The sequence below is a fragment of the Solanum tuberosum genome, unplaced genomic scaffold (assembly GCF_000226075.1).
Source record: "Solanum tuberosum cultivar DM 1-3 516 R44 unplaced genomic scaffold, SolTub_3.0 scf00863, whole genome shotgun sequence".
Lineage (NCBI taxonomy): Eukaryota > Viridiplantae > Streptophyta > Magnoliopsida > Solanales > Solanaceae > Solanum > Solanum tuberosum.
The window spans coordinates 12,747-25,616 of record NW_006239871.1 but is presented as its reverse complement, the minus strand read 5'-3'; the positions used below and the strand labels follow the sequence as shown (position 1 = coordinate 25,616).

General features: G+C 31.3%; 1 protein-coding gene and 1 pseudogene across 1 annotated transcript in view; both read left to right on the top strand.

Annotated features, from left to right (window-relative positions):
- The first annotated feature begins 5,885 nt into the window (after positions 1–5,885).
- LOC102589446 (beta-D-glucosyl crocetin beta-1,6-glucosyltransferase-like) lies at positions 5,886–7,285 on the top strand (annotated as a pseudogene).
- A 3,146-nt stretch (positions 7,286–10,431) lies between these two features.
- Positions 10,432–12,870, top strand: part of LOC102590651 (beta-D-glucosyl crocetin beta-1,6-glucosyltransferase-like) — a 3,614-nt gene continuing 1,175 nt past the window's right edge. The window contains exons 1-3 of the mRNA XM_006367762.2: positions 10,432–10,758; positions 10,869–10,965; positions 11,016–11,065. Of these exons, the coding sequence (XP_006367824.1) occupies positions 10,432–10,758; positions 10,869–10,965; positions 11,016–11,065 (474 nt within the window). The remainder of the gene's footprint in view (positions 10,759–10,868; positions 10,966–11,015; positions 11,066–12,870) is intronic.

Below are 12,870 nucleotides of genomic sequence, written 5' to 3'. Positions count from 1 at the left end.
TGCATCTTATGACGATGCAGACACAGGTACCCCGGATCAGCAACCTGCACGCCGTTGATCCAGCTGAGCACTCTAGAGTCAGTGGTGAGCCTCCTTGCTTCCAGAGGACTCAATTGTTTTGTTCTTTTAGCTTTGTGTTATTAGGATATTGCGGGGTCTGTTCCAACATCCATCTCAGAGTGTTAAAGGCTTCATAGACAGTCAGTTAGTTAGTATTGAGTCTCTCATCTATGTATTTATGTAAATATTCTATTTTGAGACTCGAGCTCCCTTTTGGCACGTTATGCATCAGTTGGTTGTTTTATAACCTTTCATTGCATTAAGTTGTACTGTTGAGTTAAGTTTCCGCTGAGTTAAGAAAGCCAGGCCAGGGGTTTGCTTGGGGCCAGCAATGGTCTCCGAGTGCCGGTCCCGCCCAGGGTGTATTCGAGGCCTACAACAGTAAAAAAATATGTTGAAATGACAATTATACCCTTAATGAATCCCTTTTATATATATTTGTATATTTTCTAATCAAAATCTTCATTTTTTCCTCTTCTTTCAAATCAAGCTTTATTTTTTCTCTTTAGCATGAATCCTACTCGTTTTTAGTGCAAATGTCTTCTAATTTGTTTTTATCATTGTGGGAAAAGAGTTATAATTGAAGACTTCTTAGTCCGCAAACAATACAGGTCGTTGGTCTGCAAACAATCCAAATTTAAGCAAAGATTCTACCTTCTATCAAAAATCAACTTTCAAAAGGGCAAAATTATACATAGTTGGACTAAATTGAGGAAGATGAACAATTTCAAATTTCAAGCCTCTTCTTAGCTATTTCAAATTGTTAGATGTTACATAAACATTAGATTATATGAACTTTTAGCACAAATCTTGAACGATGTTTCTCTTGATTCACGATTTTGGTTGTAAATGCCCAGCTAGGGGTTTGCGATTTTGAGAGAGAAATAGGGTAAAATGGAACAGTTTCACCATTGTATTAATTTGAATATTAATTTAGTTTTTTTTTAAATTCTAATATCTACGTGTAAATTTTTTAATTAGTTGGCTGCCATTGAGTGGCTCATTAATCTACGTTGGAGCGTCTGCATTTCACGTGTTTGGGCCGCAATATTCGAGTATTTTTTTATTTAAGAGTCTCTTTATTCACTTTGAAAGTTTAAGGTCAAAGTTAAAATTTGAAGCCAAGTTAAGAGTCCTATTTATGTATTTTGCCTAATTGATATTACAGAAGAAAACGTATGGTCAATTATGTATTTTGCCTAATTGATATTACAGAAGAAAATGTATGGTCAGTAGTTAGCGATTTCCTACAAAGTCCTAAGTTATAATATTGAACCACAAGTATAAATCGGTGACAATCAAAAATTCATACTCATAAAGTACAAAATAAAAAATAGGCATAATACATAAATATGCCCTTTAGTTTGGTTTCAACAGACATCTATGTCGTCCAATTTTGAGTGTGCACAGACACTTAAACTTATATAAAATTGAACAAGTAGACACACATGTCTTACGTGACATAATACACATAGAACGCCATGTAGTACACAAAATTGTCATGTAGGACGAATGTGTCTATTTGTTCAATTTTATACAAGTTTAAGTGTCTACTTGTGCACACTCAAAGTTAAAGGTCATAGTTACCAACTGAAGTAAAGTTAAGGATCGTGTTTATATATTATGCCAATAATAATATCATTGTTACGAGTTATGACTTTAATTATTGAAACAAAAGGGAAAAAATCTCTCTCTATATATAAAGGAGGAACATAGAGAAGGTGATGTGGCACCTCTCTATGGCCTCCATTCATATTTATCAATTTTCTCTTTTTTTGAGCATTTTTCTTTATTTAATTATTTATTTTATTTTAAATATCTCATAAAGACTTTATACTCAATTACTAAACTTTTCATCTCCCACTATAATATATCTTTTTTATTAGATATAATGTGCATATATTCATATCTCTCTTTATTTTCAACTTTTCATATTCATAACCTTCTCCACTATAATATATCTTCTTTATTAGATATAATATGCTATAGTTATAAATCTCATAATTTCCAACTTTTCATATTCATAACCCTTAAATATTAATTATGAAAGTTAAGACACCTTATGATATTCCTCCATTATTTTCTATATAAATTCATATTTTGTTTCATTCTACCCAAAGTTACCCTTCATTTTCACTATAGTATCATATTTATGCTTTTATTTGGCTTGAAAAAAGAAGAAGAAAAGCTTTTGAATAGTGATAGGCTTGTGAAGTGATATTGGCAAGAGCTTAGATAATTATGTGTTGATTTCCTTTTCCTTCTATTTTTTAATGATATGTTTATTGTACTATTTTCTTTTTCTCTTTTTTTTTCTTATGTATCTCTATGATGCCTCTTAAATTTATTTTTTATATGAAGAAAGCTTTTGAATAGTGATTGATTTGTGAAGTAAATATCAACAAGAGTGATGCCTCTTTGCTTTTGTTTGACTTGAAGAAAAAAAAGCTCATCAATATTGATAGGTTTGTGAAGTGGATATGACAAAATTTTAGACAATTATGTATTGATTTTATTTTTCCTTCTATTTTAAATTTTAATGATTAAAGTCGCATTGATATGTGTATTGTATTATTTCTTTCTTGTGAATCTTTATGATGCTTTTTATGTATAATTTTTATAGGAACTTCTTATTGTTGTAAGTCTATAATTTCTTTTAGTTAAAATTAGTATTATAAAATACTAGAGTAGATATTCACTTCCACACGAATTTATCTTAATTATGTTTGAAATTTTGCTATAAATGCAAATCAAGTTTAAAATTTATAAATCTTTTCTCTTGGTTCAAATTAGTAACTTAATTATGTTAAAATTCTGATACTAATCAATTTTAAAATTATAATTAATTGCTTAAAGAATAATTTAATAAAGCAATTTTTATTTGTTGTTTATTACGTAAGTTCTTAAAGCTACCAAACGAAAGAGTTAAAGGGTCAAAAATACATTTAAACTATCTCAATTTTTTTAGTTTTATATCTGAATTATTAAGAGTTGTGTGAGTTTCCTACTTGAATTATTACCCAATATAAACGTGCCTATTAATTTGACCTCAGTTGACATTTATGTCCTCTAATTTTGGGTGTGCACATGGTAAACTCTTAAACTTGTATATAATTGAATAGGGATAATACATATATTTGACCTTAAACTTGGCTTCAAATTTTAACTTTGACCTCCAACTTTCATAGTGCACAAACAGACACTTTAACTATCCAACCTTTTAATAAATAAACACGCGTGTCTTACCTGGCAAAACGCGTGATGTGCACGTTTTTTGCGCGAGTTAGGAGTGATTTTTGAGGCCTACAACAATAAAAAAATGCTGAAATGACAACTCTACCCTTAGTTAATTTTATTTTTTTTTTAGTTCAAAAATGCACGTGTAAAAGTGTTTAATTAGTTGGTAGCCATTGAGTGGCTCACTAATACACGTGGCAGCATTTGCATTTCACGCTCTTGGCTCCAAAAATCGCGTGTTTATTTATTAAAAGGTTGGATAGTTAAAGTGCTTGTTTGTGCACTATGAAAGTTGGAGGTCAAAGTTAAAATTTGAAGCCAAGTTTAAGGTCCAATATATGTATTATGCCAAAGTTAAAAAGATAAATATAAATAACATGGAGGGAGAGATGATGCGGTAATTCTAAAAAAGCTTATATACACAAAGAAGAAACATTTATATTAATTGAAATAATTGAGACACAATCATTGTTATTGATATTATAAAGAAAGGGTATAACTTACGTTTTCATCATATGGTCAAGTTGTATTGTTTATTATTTTTCTACAAAATTCAATTCATTAAACATAATTACATTTCATATTTGGTTAGAAGAGGGCAGAAAAGATCAAAATAAATAAAGTTAAATTTAACAACACAAATGAATAACATAAAGTATTAACTAAGTATAAGTATGTTTTATACTGGGGGATTATAAATTAGTATTTATACTGGGGGATTATCAATTAGTACTAGATTTATCTCTAAAATTCAAAAATAAGAAGATGATGTATGTATATTTAGTCAAATATTTATTGTATCTGAATTAATAGCCTAAATATAGAATAATTATGAGAAGAGGGCATTTTGGGTCACCATTGTTTGAGTTCATTTTGGCTTACATGCTTATAATGTTTTGAAATTTTAATAACAATTAGTTGACTGACTTTCTAAGAACAAGAATGTTAATTATATCTTTTCACGTTATAAAAATCATTATTCTTCGTTAAAGTTAATTGGTACGTAGAAGTTTTAAAAACATTACTCACTATTTAATTGTAACCATTACTTATTTACATTAAAAGTATATTAATTATATTTAACAACCCCAATATATATAATCTATTCCTTAAAAGTATATTTATTTATTTCTTCTTCTATTGTTTGTTTTTACTTTGAAAAATAGTGTATTTATGTTATTTATTTTAAAATCATTATAAATTACAAGAGGTTCTTTTACTTCTAAAGAAGATGATTACATGGAAAAAAATTATGTTTTTTTTCTATGGAACCAAATTATACATCTATAGAAAGGTATAATATAATTATCTTATATTCTTTTTTTTATGTAAGAAAGAAACTCTTCAAAATTATTTAAAATTTCAACTAAAATTATTAAATATACATAAATATATACTCTTTATATGTATAATATCTCTTCTATTCAAATAATATTTAGTAAATTATTGTGTTTTTGATGACCGCGCGAAGCGCGGATGAATTCACTAGTACACAATTAATGCACAATCTTATGAGCTCCTTTATATATCGACTTCCACAAAGCGATCATCCTTCATTTTATTTTTTTTAGTCAAATTAAAACATGAATCTACTAACTATATAACGTGTATTTTTTCGATGACATACCAAAATAGTATAGTGGCAAATTATTGTTGTACGGAGAAAGTAAAATTTTAAAAAACTATTCCCTCTTTCCAACAATAGTTATCCACTATACATACTATTTTGGGATGTCCAACCGTACTTGTCCACTTTATGAAATCAATGAATAATTTTACACTTAGTTCCTAATTTACCTTTATCATTAATTATAGTCATTTTCATATTATATTTTTTAAGACATTGTATTTATTATATTCAAAAGGATAATATAGTAAAATTATTCTTTTATTTATAGTTTTTGTTGGACGGTGGGAGTAATGTGATAATTTATAGAAAGTCATTGGTTTTTGTATTTTTCACGTACATTGTTGTCATCACTTTTTGGGGAATTGAGTAATGTGTATTTTTCGATGAGCTTTTAATGTAAAAGTTTTAACGTATTTGTGTAGATGATTCCCTTTTGTCCTCATCTCTCTTATGTTTTTAATAGTAAAGGAAAAAATTTCAAATATGTCATGAACTTTAAGAAAACAAAGGCTCATTTGTGTGACTGATCAAAAGTTTGACTCATTTATATCTTTTTTGTTTGAGAAAAAAATTCATCTATGTCATTATTTATTAATTGAAAACAGTTTTGATGTTGCAACTTTATTCCGTATACGTGGTTTGTTATTATTCGTTTACGTCATTACTTAAATCATTTTTTAAAAGGAAAATGACTCAAATATGTTATCGAATTTTGAGAAAAAGACTCATCCATGTCATCCGTTCAAATTTTTGATCATTTATGTCATTTCAGTTAACAAATAATGGCATGGATGAGCCTTTTCTCAAACAGAAATGACATAGATGACACAAATTTTTAATAAATGTCATAGATGGGCATTTTCTCGGAGATCGATACATATTTGAGCCTTTTCTCTTTAATAAATAAGCAAGGCAACTCCAGAGAGAAACCATCTCTCATTTCTCACCCTTCTTTCATTTCAAGATTTTGATCATGGCTAAACAAGTTACAGAGCCTCTTAGTACTTTGAGGGTACTGATGTTCCCATTTTTGGCTTATGGACACATCTCTCCATTTCTAAACGTAGCCAAGAAACTCGTGGATAGGGAATTCTTGATTTACCTCTGTTCTACGCCCATCAATCTCAAATATGCCAGCAAGAAAATCCCTGAAAAGTATGCTAATTCTATTCAGCTTGTCGAACTTCACTTACCAGAATTACCCGAACTTCCTCCTCATTACCATACTACCAATGATCTCCCACCCCATCTCCATCACACCCTTCAAAAAGCCCTGAAAATGTCCAAACCAAACTTGTCAAAAAATCTTGCAAAATCTGAAACCTGATTTGGTGATTTATGACATATTGCAGCAATGGGCTGAACGTGTTGCGAATGAACACAACATTCCAGCAATTAAGCTCCTAACTTCGGGTGCAACTGTGTTTTCGTATTTTACCATATCACTGAATAAACCAGGGGATGTATTCCCATTCCCTGAAATTTATCTCAGGAAAAGTGAACAAGTAAAAATGAATGAAACGTTAAAATGTGCTAAAGAGATAGAACCTGATGATGGGGATCGTCAAGGAGATGGAAATAGACAAATTATGCTGATGAGTACCTCTAGAATTATAGAGGCCAAATACATAGATTATTGCACTGATTTCCTCAATTTGAAGGTTGTTCCAGTTGGTCCACCATTCCAAGATTCGATCACTGATAACGCTGACGACATGGAGCTTATAGATTGGTTAGGAACAAAAGATGAGAATTCAACTGTATTTGTCTCCTTTGGGAGTGAGTATTTCTTGTCAAAAGAAGATATGGAAGAAGTAGCTTTCGGGTTGGAGTTAAGTAATGTTAATTTCATATGGGTTGCAAGATTTCCAAAAGGTGAAGAGCGAAATCTTGAAGATACATTGCCAAAAGGTTTTCTTGAAAGAATTGGAGAAAGGGGAAGAGTTTTGGACAAATTTGCACCACAACCAAGAATTCTAAATCACACGAGTACGGGAGGATTTATAAGTCATTGTGGTTGGAATTCAGTAATGGAAAGTATAGATTTCGGGGTTCCTATAATTGCCATGCCTATGCACCTTGAACAACGAATGAATGCGAGGTTGATTGTAGAATTGGGAGTCTCTGTGGAGATTGTAAGAGATGATGATGGCAAAATTCACAAAGGAGAAATTGCAGAAATTCTTAAAGGTGTCATAACAGGGGAAACAGGGGGGAAATTGAGGGCTCAAGTGAGAGATATCAGCAAGAATTTGAAATCAGTAAGAGATGAAGAGATGGATGCAACTGCTCAAGAGCTAATTCAACTTTGTAGGAATTGTAATAAGTGCAAATAATGTGGTATGTTGTGATTCAATTAACAAAATAATATTGACAAAAATAATAAGATTCTCAAATAAGACTTTCTTTAGCTTTGTGTACTATTAGTTGAGTCTTTTCCTATCTGAATTATCAGTATCTAGGTATCAAAACATATTTCAAGCTAATTAGGTCAACTCTCCCCTGTTCTTAATCATCTACTCAACTAGGTGTGTTTTAACATATGGTGATAATTCAGATAGAGAAATAGAACAGCCGACAATAGTTCAGATTGAATAAGAGAACATGTAATAGTTAGAATGTGAAACTCCGAAAAAATGATAGTTCAGATAATGTTTGACCATTATTTCTTTAGTTTTCAATATTAATTCTCACGTCTATATCATTTTTATCTTGTAGCAATTAAAATATATACTCCCTTATCTCATTTTATATGAGTTAGTTTGATTTGACTCGGAGTTGAAGAAAAAAAGGAAGGCTTTTTAAAATTTGTGGTCTAAAATGAGTAATAGATATTTGTGTGACCGTGAATCATTTCATTAAGGGTAAATGTATATTTTAAAGTTCAATTGTTATACTTGATATGTAAATATGTCATTCTTTTTTGGATTGATTAAAAAGAAAATAAGTCATATAAGTTGGGACAAAGAGAGTAGTATTTTCTCTCTTCTTACTCCCAACTAAAGTTTCTCCTTAAAATTAGAAAAAAAAACATGGATGATAATTATTTTCTACTTCCATAGGTTTTGCTATATTTTTTTGTTGCATCATTGTCTTTTTCTTTCATATTTATTTTAGTCAATTTCATAGAGTGTCTGACCTTTTCTTCCCCTCTAATACCAAAGTTATAGAATACATTAATTTGCTTTTAGAGAATTCATTTTGGTACTTGTATGATTTATTTATTTATGACATTTTTGTAAAACACTAAATTTCGTTGATTAAATTTGATAATGAATATTTATTGTCTCAATCAAATATATACCACTTTGTTACTGAATACGAACCGATAGATAACAATGTGAAATTATAAAATTGGTTATCCAAGCAAATGTATATCTATTAGATGAATACAGACCAACGAATATGAACCTCGATTTAAACAAATGTATACATATTTGTTAGGTGAATACAAACTAATGGATATCAATTTTGACTTAAAGAAAGACATACAAATTTATTAGATGAATATTTGCCAATGTATACCAATGTAGTATTAGAAAGATACTAATACAAACAAATGTATACCAATGTATTAATGAATACATATGCATGACTCCAATACAAATATATTTGATAAATATTGATTAGTGAATACCCCGATAGAGTTGACGTCAAATGTTCAAGGAGAACAATTATGTGTCAACACGGTAAAAGACATTATCTCCCACTTGAATTGCATTTTTATACTAATGAGATTTTATCTCAGTCTTTGTCGAGAGCATCCGAGAGGATGAATTCTCAAAGCAAACCACAGGTGCGGACGACATCAAAAGGGATGCAGCACAACGTGGAACTTTTTCTTAGCAGCGAACTGGGACATAGTCCAAAGAGGAGTGCCAAACTCTTAGGACGCGAGCATAAGAGCGACTTCCACCACAATCAAACCACACCCCTATTAGAAGGCATGTGGGTTTATCTTTAGGTTTGTCAGTTTCAGTTTCGCATCCGGAATTTTTTTGGTCTCTACCGGAAGCAGCTTTCCAATCTGAGTGACAATGCATCAAGAGTTTTGGAAATTATGTCCGTGTAAGTTCTTAATTATGGGTGTGAAGTGCACCACATTCATGACTAAGAGGTTGCAAGCCTTTTTTTTTCATACTCGACTCACTTTGTCGCTTTTCCGGAACCAAAGGTGATCTAGCATAATAGATTTCCTTTTCAACCGATAGAGTCGAACTACAAGCAGCCTGATTCCCTGAGTTGAGGATATGTAGGCGGGATCATTGTTGAAAACTCGGCTGTGTTCCAACATTCTCCCTTAAATCTTATTTCCAAGTGTTTCGGTTTCTTCATAATTCGATATCAAAATAACTTTTGAATTCTTTCAAAATCGTGCATCGAATCGAGCGTATCGAACTACAAGTGGCCTGAATTCTCATATAGCCTGGGATATGTAGGAACCCACTTCCGGGGTTCGGCCATAATTCCTAAAGTCCGTACCAAATCCCTTTTCCAGAGGATGGAGATGTGGTCGGTCAAAATTGGATTAGTCAAATTCATTTTCCTCGAATTTCTTGTATCAATTCATGTAAAATGAGGGACAGTTGTTGACACCTAATTTTGACCCTCCCCGATAATAATTAATTTCGAGCTTCTTAATTTTGAAATGATTTAAAGTAATTAATTTTAGAAATTTCGAAAAAATAAAAATAAATAAGAATAATTTGCAAGTAGTTTCAAATAGTTTGTCACTTGTTATAATTTTTAAATAATAATATGTCTTTTATATAATTATGTATATAATTAGTGTATTTTATAAAATATTGGAAAATCGTCTCAAAAAGATTTTTGTTTAATTAGATATTTGGTTAGTTTGTTTAGTTATCTAATAGTTTACAATTTTGAGCTAATTAGTTAGTTTATAATTAAGTTAATTATTATATAATTATGTGTCTAATTAGTATATTCTATAAATATTTGAAAATCATATCAAAAGATTTTCATTTCTTTTAGCTAAGTGTTTTACTAACTTGGTTTAATTTAAATCATAATTACGATTTTGAATTGATTAGTTCATGTTTAAATTAATCATATTATTATCAAATTAATTACTTTATTTCGTTAAGATTGAGAAGCTCCTAAATTAATTATATTAATTCATCTTATTTGAAATTTAGCCAAGTTCACTACATAACATTCAATTTTGGGCTAATTTTGTAATACACTTGGCTATGTTTGTTACAAACATACCCATTTTCCAACCTCAATTTAAACCCATCCAAAGACCAAATTTGGGCCTTTTTACTTGTCTGTCAGCAGCCCACACGACCCACTCCAACATTCCCATTCCAATTCCCAGCCCAAATTCAATTCTAAAGAAACCTATTCCAATATAATTCCAATTAACCCATATGTACAGCAGCCCAAAACAGACCCGACCCCGTATGCATTTCCTCTCCTTCACGCGGCGTGAACAGCAACATTCACAAACGTTTGCCAGCAATGTTCACAAATCAGAAGCGATGCAGTACACTGCTCATTTTGTCGTCTTCCTCATTTTCCCTCTGCAGCAGCGCGATTCAGAGCAGCAGGGCGACGTGCTTTCGTCCTTGTGGCCTCGAGATAGAGCCACGTTGCTCGCCAAGGACACGGGAATCGATCCCAACCGTCCTTCTACCCTTTCCTCTTCCGGAAATGACCAAATTTCGGAAAAAGGGTGTCTCCCCTTAATGGTGAAAGAAGTTTTGGGTTTTGAAATTTTCGGATGGGCTTTGGACCCAAATTTTTCATTCACTTTCCCTCTGTTTTGCCCTAATTCCCCTGTTATATATACCTTCTGGTTGTTCACTGTAAGGGGGGATTGGATTTTTTTTGAGGAAGTTTGAGAAAAATAATTTTAATACACGCTAAATATGCTTCATAAGCCAAAGAGATACTAGTTTTCGGTTTTGTGTTTAAGTTTCTGCTTGAATTTCCATCTGGACGTTGTGTTCGAGCTTCTCGTGGTGAAGGTCTCCGCCTCTGCTCGTTCCTGTCCCTTCGCTGCTCCGAAAGAGGTATGCTTCCTCATTTCGTTATCAAGTGATGTTCTGTGTTGCAATTTTAGTCTACTGGCTAGCGCCTAACTTGGCTCAAGGTGTTGTTGCTTGTCTAAGTGTATGTTATATTAGCTTTAATGGATGTACAAACACTTCTTCTGTTGTTTAGATTTAAAATGATCTCTGTGTGTATGTGATTTTTTTAGTTTACGAAATTTTCTATCTCTCTTTGTGATTATTTTGGTTCAAAGGTCAAGTTCTCGCAATTGTGTTGAGGCGTAATATATGTTCTCATTTTAGTATTTTTCTCAAATTGATTTGTTACGCTAACTGTTCAAGGCTACAATTTTCTTACAAAACACTGTATCTATGTTCCCTATGGTGGCAGTAGTGTTCATAAGTGAAATGAGCCGATTTTGGCAATTTGATGGTGTATTACTGTGTGAAAAACCTTTTCTTGCTTTGGGAGAATGATTAGGACTTAGGATCATTGTGTTTATGAAGCGGTTTTGTCACATACTAAGGAATTAGTAAGCATCATTCGATAGATTTTTCTTACATAAAACGGTCTTATACTTTGAATATCCTTGACATATTTCTTGTGTTATGTGTGTTTATTTAAAAATCTTAGATGTTGCACATGTGTTTTGTTTACGATGACATCTTGGGGGCTTAGTTGATTTTGAGTTGGTACACTAGAGTTATTCTCCCGTATTTAGCCTGAATAGGGTGGTCTGTCGTGTAATTATCATCTTTCAAACACAATCAATTAATTAATGTCCTTTTTTTAAAAAAAAAAAAATACAAATTTTTAAAATGTAATGATAGACCCCCTCCTCTGCCTCAACTTTTATCCCCTTTTATTTTAAGGAGCAATAGCCGGCAAAGTTGAATATCTTTTTTTTTTATTTTATTTTTTTTAATAAGAGATTGATTCGTGAAAGCCTCTCTCTTCGTGGTTCTCATTGAATTGCATGAATTTACTCACTGTTTGAATATTTGTCCTTTTGTATCCCTTTTGATTTATTATATGATGGCAATTATTTGCTCTTCTAATTATGTCATAGTGTGGATTTAAGGTCCTTTTGTGATACCTTTTTTTTTTTTTCTCTTTCCATGGTGATTAATATTAAAATATAGTAGTGTAATAAATATTAAATTACGGTAGTATATAATTTTTTAGAATATGGTAGTATAATAAATAATAAAATATTGTAGTATATAAATATTAGATACGGTAGTATATAATTGCTTAGAATATAGTAATATATAAATATTAAAGTATGGTAGTATGTAAATAATAAAATACGGTAGTCTATAGATTCAAAATTTGGTAGTATATAAATATTAGATTATGGTAGTATAATAGATTTTAGAATATAGTAGTGTAATAAATATTAGTATATGGTAGTGTAGCAAATATTAGAATATAATAAATTCTCCTATATTATTCATAACTCTTACTTATTGATTCTCATTTTCGTGTTTGCATGTGAAATTTGTCCGGGTCCTCATGGACTCTATCCTCGCATTTTCCTTTGGGCCACGGAGGCCCATACCCCCTCTTATCCGAGTCAGCTAGATATCAAAATCGACGAACAGGTCTCAAAATTGAAAGAAAAGCGGAGCAAATTGGGAGTTGAAAAAGATTGGGCCAAAGCCTACCTTTATTTATTCGGAATTGTATTTTGTTATTATTGGGCCTAAGCCCTCGCCATTTTACTTATTATTACTTGTTAGTTCTTAGGACAGGTGAAAATTGGGCCAAAGGCCCAAAACGAAAATGGGCCCAAGTACTGGTCCAGGCGGACAGAAAAACCATACTTGGGCCCAAGTCTCTTTCCTTATTCATTTTTTATGTTTATTTACTTGTTAATATGTGCTATTAGTCTTAAGGTTGAAAAATTCAAATCCCCGAAAGAC